The 8,515-nt window shown below is 45.5% G+C and overlaps 1 protein-coding gene across 1 annotated transcript; it reads left to right on the plus strand.

Annotated features, from left to right (window-relative positions):
* Positions 1–338: 338 nt before the first annotated feature.
* LOC308494803 (germ cell-less protein-like 1) lies at positions 339–1,847 on the plus strand (the record flags this gene model as incomplete). Its single annotated transcript, XM_081042734.1, has 1 exon — positions 339–1,847. One exon carries the CDS (start codon positions 339–341, stop codon positions 1,845–1,847), a length of 1,509 nt encoding a protein of 502 aa, XP_080898860.1.
* Between the last annotated feature and the right edge of the window lie 6,668 nt (positions 1,848–8,515).

An 8,515-nucleotide genomic window follows, 5' to 3' on the forward strand; every position in this document is an offset into this window, starting at 1 on the left:
CATAAATGATCACTGAAGATTTCAGATGGAGAAAAGTGAATTGTTCTTCGAGACAAAGGGAAGAATTTTCACAAAAAGCCCTCCACTAAATCATCAGTCTGTGAAGCGATCCCCGAGGCAATCATCGCAGGAGGGAAAGGTGCACAGTGGTCTTCCTGGGAGGGCTTCCGTTTTTCCTGTGGGGCGGGGCCGGATGGGGTGGGGCTTAGCACGCGCCCTGGGTGACGTGAAAGCAGACGTCAGCTGTACCCAGAAGCACTCTGGGCTGAGCTGGTTCCAGTGGAAGCTGCGCCTTGTGAGGGAGCGTGTCTTTTGCGCCTTAGAGGTACATAAAGGCCATGGGAGCACTAAGCAGCCGGATGCTCTGGGGCTGGGGGAGGCGTGCCCCAGGGCAGCCAGGTCCCAGTGGGGAGGAGGAGGAGATGGTGGAGGCAGCCATGGCAGCGGTAGATGAGGCGGAGGACGAAAGTGAAGAGGCCGAACCTACTACCAGTCAGTTAGGCCTCAAGCGGAAGTCGGGCACAGGAGGGCCTCACGGAAAAAAGCCCCCCAGGAAGCGCGCCAAAGACAGTTCCGAGTCCGTTTATGAGGCACTCTTCATAAGGGGGGAAGACAGTGATGTGCAGATCCGCGCACTAGGGGAGGCGTGGAACTTGCACAGAGTCTACTTATGCCAGTCAGGTTACTTCGCTAGCATGTTCAGCGGTGCTTGGAGGGAAGCAACCATGAATACTATAGAGTTGCAGATGCCTGACGAGAACATTGATCGTGAAGCACTTCACAAGGCTTTAGGCTCCCTGTACCAAGACTCCGTGTGCATCCCACCCAGCCGAGCTGTCCCCATCCTGGCCACAGCCAGCATGCTGCAGTTGGACAAGCTAATGCAGCAGTGTGGGGAAGTCATGAAGGAGACTGTCAGCGCCCAGACCGTGTGCGGCTACTACTACTCTGCTGAGAGCTACGGCCTCCAAAACATCAAGACCATGTGCTTCCAGTGGCTGCTGGACAACCTGATGACCCAGCGTAGCGAGCAGCTATTGCGGGAAATCAGCCTGGATCTCATGAAAGAGCTCATCGCCTCTTCAGAGCTCTTTGTGATGCAGGTGGAGATGGATGTGTACACCAAGCTGAAAAAGTGGGTGTTCCTGCAACTGCAGCCCACATGGAGAGGTCCCTGCAGCGCCTTATTGCCAGACGCCAACTCGTGGTTTGACAGGTCCAAGAGGGACTCGGAGGGCACCCCTTTCCTGGAGACCCAGCAGGGTAGAGCCTTTGTGCCAGTGTTCCAGCAGCTGCGGCTGGCCTACATAATCTGCGACCTGTCGTCAGCACGCACCATCGACCAGGATGCAGTGATCCCTGCTGCATGGCTCACACCAGTGTATAAAGAGCAGTGGCTTGCCCTCCTCCGCGCCGAGCAAATCAGGGAGTTCGAGCCCACTAACGTCAACATGTCTGACCTCCAGGGGAACAGCATGCGCTGTGGGGCCCAGCTCCGCAGGGATGCGATTTGCAGCTGGCGGTGGACTGGCTTCAACTTTGGCTGGGACCTGGTGGTGTCCTACAACAACCGGCGCATCATTTTCCGGCGCAGCGTGCTGAACAGATGCTGCGGCTTCAGGGTCAGTCTACTCTGGCAGAGAAAGATTGCATTCCGCCTGCGCTTGGCTTCCTTGGACAGGGCTGGAAGCGCCGTTTTCAGGAAGGACACAGAATACCAGATCCTTGCCCTGAGAAGAGAAGAAGACCTAGTGGTGGTGAACCTGGAGAACCAAGATGTGGCCTTCCCCATATATGTGTCCTGTAACTTCCTGTACCTCTGCAGAGAGGGGCACTGCCCACAGTGAGGACTGTTGCAAAAGCTCAGAGAGCTGAGCAGCTCTTCTCTGGGCACAGAGGTGGCCAGCTTTCTCGAGATGCCAGCTCCCTCTGGGGGATCAACTGGCCTTGTCCATCTCTGCTGACCAACTGTCAGAGGCTTTGTTGAATTGTAGTTCATAACAGTTGAGAGTGTTTACTGGCGCTTATGAAGAGGACACATTTTAAAGCCCCCAAACATCTCCAGAACTTATCCGTGCTGTTAACGAGGCAGCCTGTCCTGGTTTAACACACATCGACTCCCACATTATTTCTGTGAAGACAAAGACCAGTTGACTTTAGAGAGAAAATGTGAGCCTACCTACCACTACTCTTAGTGAAATTCTTTTCCTTTCGTGTTATTAGTGAATGTTAAATGAATACCTTGACTTCCCTTTCACTTGGTGGGTTTAGAGCAGCCCTGCCTCACTCATCACTCCCACCACAACTGGTTCTATTCTGATTGCTCCCCCTTCCCCACTTTCTGCCACTGACTGTAGTACTTGGTTTCCATGGTCTGTCACTATGTGATCAAACCCAGAGTACACTGATGATCTTTTTGTTGGTTGTTCTTTAACCTAAGAGTACCTTGATGTTAGTTAGAGTTTCCTTTTACTTCCCTAGTATTTTCACCCCAGAAAAACATTTCAAACTGCCACCATCCCATTCCTTCCCAAATACCCTACTTGTTTGCATTTCATTGAGTGGTTATTGTGCTTATAGAAGGTCAATGCATTGAAAACTCTGTTTAAGAATCCATACAAATAATAAATACATGCTTTGAAAAAGCATAAAAATACAATAAAAGGTGAACAAATGAATTTTGAAAATTAAACAGATTTAATGGCTTACTTAGTTTAACCCAGAACTTTTCTTACTGGTTTATATTTCTCTTCCCAATTAGGTTTCATCCTTTGTCATTCAGTGAACAAATCACTTTTGACTATTTTTTTATTTATTTGCTCTTTAAGGAGATGTGAAAGGCTTCATTATCCGAAACCCACATACTAGTGTTAGAGTAATAATTACATAAGAGATACATGGAATGGCTACAACAGAAGCTGCTGTTGCACCCTTGAAGTTTGCTTTTAAAAATTAAAATTTGCATTTTCCCCCTCTGAGTTCCCTTATACTAGGTTTACTTAACTAACCACAACCAACAGGCCTTTTGCCTGTCTGTCTCTCTTTCTTTCTTTTTTTCTTTGTTTTTTTTTCCATAACTAAAGTTGGGGAAAGAGTAAATATTTATTCCACAGAAGGGTGAAAAGTAGTTGCTTTTTTCTGTAGCAATGTCACTTCCTTTATATAATCATTCCAAGCAACTTCAAATTGCTTTATCTTGAGCTGAATGCCAGGATGCCATTTCATCAAAAAAGAGTTATCCTCACTTGGGAAATTCAGAGACTACGTAGCGAGATCACCGTAACTAGAGATCTGCTTTTAGTTTCCACCAACTAACTTTAAGTCTTCATATTTCTCTTTGCTGTTTATAGAAGACGGATGTACAATAATGTGTAAATAGTGACAGAAAAGCACTCATTTAAGCATTTAAACTTGCAGAAACCCGGCTGTTGCCATTTGCCACTTGGGGCATTTATCTAATACCAGTATTTATTTTTTCATTTTAAATTTCTTTTTCTTTCTTCCTTCCTTTCTTCCTTCCTTTCTTCCTTCCTTTCTTCCTTCCTTTCTTCCTTCCTTTCTTCCTTCCTTTCTTCCTTCCTTTCTTCCTTCCTTTCTTCCTTCCTTCCTTCCTTCCTTTCTTTTCTTTTCTTTCTTTTTCTTTCTTTCTTTCTCTTTCCTTCTTTCCCTCTTTCTCTTTCTCTCTCTCTCTCCCTCCCTCCCTCCCTCCCTCTTTCTTCTTTCCCTCCCTCCCTCCGTCCCTACATCCCTCCCTTCTTCTCTACCTCCCTCCATCCTTCCTTCCTTTACTTTTTTTTTTTGACCGCCAAAGCTGAGGAGGAAAGCTTCCCACATTAACACTCACTTTGTTTTACAGCCTCCCACTAAAGGAACGGGGAGACTGAGAGGCTGGACAAGGTGCATAATCATGGTAATGCTACAGCAAACAATCTAATCAGTGACAGCAAACTAAATGACACACGGAAAGAGAGGTACCTCTGTGGGATGCAATGCAGTCTTTGACGACGATGAGGGTTTATCCCTGTCTCTCCCTCTGTGTATATCTGTCTCTATCTCTCTGTCATTCTCAATCTCTGTCTCTAGCATCTCTCTCCAACCTTGGATATTTCTGTCCACTTCAATCTTTGTGTATTTCTGTCTCTATCTCAGTCTGTCTATGTCACTCTCTGTCTCTTTCTTACTGTCTCTACCTTTCTGTTTCTATCTGTTGATCTGTCTGTCTAGGTCTCTTTCTGTTCATGTCTCTCTGTTGCTGCTATCTGTGCATGCATTTAACTGTGTCTCTCTTTTCTTCCTCTTTTAAGATTTTTATTATTGGAGAAAGGGATCAGGACTTTATTGGCGAACACTGTGTACTTCCAGGACTTTTCAAAGTTAAGTTGTCCTTTCGTTCTTATATATAGAGGGTGCAGCTCAGATCCAGGTCCAGTTGCGGTTGTTAGTAGCAGGGGGTGCAGCCCACCATCCCTTGGAGGACGGCAACCTTGTGGTGGAGAGACTGCTCTCTAACGAACTGAGCCATCTGGAATCTCAGAGGCAGCTCAGCTCAAGGTGCCATGCTTCAATCTTAGTTGCAGGGGTCGGAGGCCACCATCCCTTGCGGGAGTCCAGGAGTCCAACGAGCAACCTTGTGGGTGATAGCCTGCACTCCAACCAACTGAGCCATTTGGCCACCCGGGAACTGAGCGGCAGCTCATTGACTTCATTCTAGTTGCGGAGGGCATAGCTCACTGGCCCATGTGGGAATCGAACCGGCAGCTCCGTTAACCTGAGCCAGCACTCTAACCAGCTGAGCCACCCATCCACCCCAGCCTCTCTTCCTCTTTCTGTGTCTCTCCCTTTCTGTCTCAGTCAGTCTGTGACTCTCTCTCTCTTTCTCACCCCTATTTTACTACATGTACTTCCCTCTTTCTGTATGCCTCTCTTTCTATTTGTCTTTTTTTCAGTCTCTGTGTGTGCCTCCCACTCTGTCTCTGTCTCTATACCTGTATCCCTCAGCCTCTGCCTCTCTCCCTGTGCCTGTCAGCAACGTCATTGTCTGTCCTAGTTTGTGCATGTCATGGACAGTTTTTCAAATCATTGGATGATGCCCACAATTAGTAATGGGGGCAAACGGCTTTACTCAAATTACACCTATTTAAATGTTAAATCTCATGCAAAATAGCGTCACAGAAACATCTAGATAAACTTTGACAACACATCTGGGAAGAGTGACCCAGCCAACTTGATACATAATATTAACCAAGTTCACCCTTTGGTGAACACATAACTTCAAAGGGTGACATGTAAGTTCACCCTTTGTCATCTCAGTACCCATATGCATCTTCCTAAACTGTACTTAACCTCCGAATGAGAACAAAGTCGTACTTCTACCTATTCCGTCTACAGATAAAAGCACCCTATCCCTTTCACAAGAGGATACAGTGTCCTTCGGTGAAGTTTACTCTCTCCTTCATATACCCTAACTTAAATACTATGGTGCAATTATGACTGCTTAAATGATACCAATACCAGGTCAATATATCTTATGTTACAAGACAGGAGGATAAAAGAGTGAAGAAAAACTTGGATAGACAGACAGGCATAGATATAGGATCATATTCATAACAAAGAAAGGAAGAAATACAAAAATTAAAATCCCCCTTTTTGTAGCTCATCATGTCTTCATAGCTGGTATTTGTAAGTACCTTCTACTACTACCCATTCCATATTCCTTTGCCCTCAGTAAACACCTGAGCTGGTCATGGTTTTTTTATCTGGTTGGGTGCCCCAGTCCTTCATTCCTGAATGCTCAAGACCATTAGTAGTCCTGCTGGAGTAAATTGTTACAGCTTTCCATTGAGTTTAATTACAGGGCATATTATTACTATAGAGTGCCGTAAGGGGTCTCTATTTTAGACATACATTGCCATAATGCCTCTATTGTAGACGGGCAGTCCTATTTCCCCTTGGTGATCAGCATCAATAACCTCAGACAGCACAGTAACTCCCAAATATGTCTGTTGATTCAGAGGCATGAGAAGCCCAAAGTGACAGGCTTAATTTTCAATTCAATGGAATCATTGTTGTGTCTCCTGGCAGGAAGCTTTCCTTGCTTTGGAACTGAGACCTCTATCTAGCCCAGCAGAGCATAAGGTAGTGGGGACAGGAAGCCAACTTTGTGCTAGTGGGCCATTAGTTGTGACAGTGAGTGGTCCCACACCCATTTCCACCCCTTGATTCCAGGACCTGTGAATCCTATCCATGGCAGAAACAGCAGCATATACTGGAGGAGGAATCAGAGTACAACAGCCTCCTAGAGAACCTCACCACACCCATGCAAGGTGTTGTCACCTAGCTGGTGCTGTAGCTGAGCCTTCAAACAGCCTCCATCAAAGGGATTCAGCCTCCCTTACGTTCAAGAGCTTTGGGGTTCACAAACTGCTTTTCGTCTGGGAATTGATTCAAGGTGTGTGACTTTCTGTTAATTTTTTTTCCAAGTTAAGCTTTCATTCACTTGACCTAGAATTCTTCCGATTATGCAGATCGCTAAGAATTTAGTAGGCTTTCAATGCTTTTCTCTTCTAGTATCAACATGAATATTGACTAGCGACCTATATAGTTCTCTGGGAGTCAGAATATTCTGATTGCTGCTTTCAATCTGCTGTCCATGATGGTAACCATGCCCGCCTTACCATTGGAGGTTTAGTGAAGCCATGTGGCCCCTGCACCCGGGGACACGTTTTACTCCTCTTGCGTTTACGTTCCCCTATTGAGTAGCATAAGTTCCCTCTGTAAGTTCTGGTCTATTGAGAATAGCGATCATGCAGCTCTTCAAGGCTGCTGGGGCTCCCCTCACAAACTTACTTCTGACAGCCTTGGTGAAGGGTGTGTCCTGTGGACCCTCCCAGGGTGGGAGGAGGTTTTAAATAACAAATGCACTCTAACCTTCCAATTTCCCTAAGGAATCCTTTCTTCTACAGTAAACCACTGGAAGGTCTGGATTTCTAATTCACTTGTTGTGGACCACATTTTGGGCATTGTGTTAGCCGACCAAACAAGCAAACAAACAAACACTTAGAGCCCTTTCTAACTCTCTGAGCTGCAACAATAAATGCAGATGTCTGCTTAGTGGGGCCATGTCAATAAAGTCACCCTCATCCAACTTTATGTTCCTTCCACCATTATCCCAAACTTTTAATATCCAATCTCACACAGGTCTCCCTATATTGGTGGGTATGATCAGAAAAATCTAGTACCTCTTTTGGAGTATGGCACACCTTCTCATGGGTTATAATTTTTACTCACCTTAAGGGGTCTGCTGGGACCTCAGTCGTCTTATATGTCTAGAAGCAGATAAGGTTGCTGGATTTGTGTCCCAATGAGCACCAGCAGTTTCTTTGAAGGACATTTCCTCAGGGGAGGACATTACACTTCCCTTGGGCAAGGCAGTGTTAATCTCCTCAGACTGGGGTGGAGAGGGTTCTTCCTATGGTGAGGATGACTCCTAGGTATTTAGGGGCTCAGTGTTCCCAGGTTCATCGAGGTCTTCCCACATGTTCCCATTCAGACCTTCAGGATCCCATTCCTTCTCAATCAATGCCTTCACTTTAAGCGTGGGTGTTCAGTGAGGTCGAGAATTCAATTTGCATTGTAATTCAGACACTCACAGGATGAGATTCTAGGTTTTGTTTTTACCAATCTCAGCCCAGTGGCTGCAGAAGAGAGGTCTTACTTTCAGGGCAGACAGAAGCTTTCCGTTCATTTATGCAGTATTTGAGTAGGTAATTGAAATCTCTGAGCTCATCCTTTTTTTTCCCCACTTTCTGCAGTGTCATTAGGAGCAACCATAAATTCTCATTATACTCCTTACTTTGACAAATATGATTGAAGGTATCATACACATGGTCACCCCGAAACCTGCCCTATATAAGCATTTGATTAAGAGTAGCTAATAGAATGGGTAATGGACTTATTGCGTTTACCACTTTGTGTTGTATACAGATGTCTAATCACCATGTTGTTTTATATACCTGAAAATCATTTTGAAAAGGGGGGGCGGGAAAAGTATGCTGCTGTGAGATTTGGTGTATCTCTATTGCCACATCACACCAAGCACTACCAGAATACACATTACTACTGGACAAGCAGTTAATAGTTCCTTTAAATATAATTAAATTGAAGAGCCAAATGCTAAACTATTCGTAAGATTCCGTTGTTAAGAACCAACCCTGGTACCAAAGTATCATTGAGTCAAGGTTCGCCAGAGAAACAGAACCCAAAAGATGTATAAGCGTGTGTGTCTTTGTGTGCACCCAGGTACTCACATAGGAGAGAGAGATATAGAGAGAGAAATAGAAAGGGAGAGATGGAGGGTGGAAATAGAAGAAAGGGAAAGAAAAGAGGGGGAGACAGAGAGAGAGAGAGAGAGAGAGAGAGAGAGAGAGAGAGAGAGAGAGAGAGAGAGACAGTGAGAGAGAAAGAGAGAGAGTTAAATATCAAGGAATTGGCTCATGCGATTATGCAAACTAGTAAT

The sequence above is a fragment of the Rhinolophus hipposideros genome, assembly GCF_964194185.1.
Source record: "Rhinolophus hipposideros genome assembly, chromosome: X".
NCBI classification, from domain to species: domain Eukaryota; kingdom Metazoa; phylum Chordata; class Mammalia; order Chiroptera; family Rhinolophidae; genus Rhinolophus; species Rhinolophus hipposideros.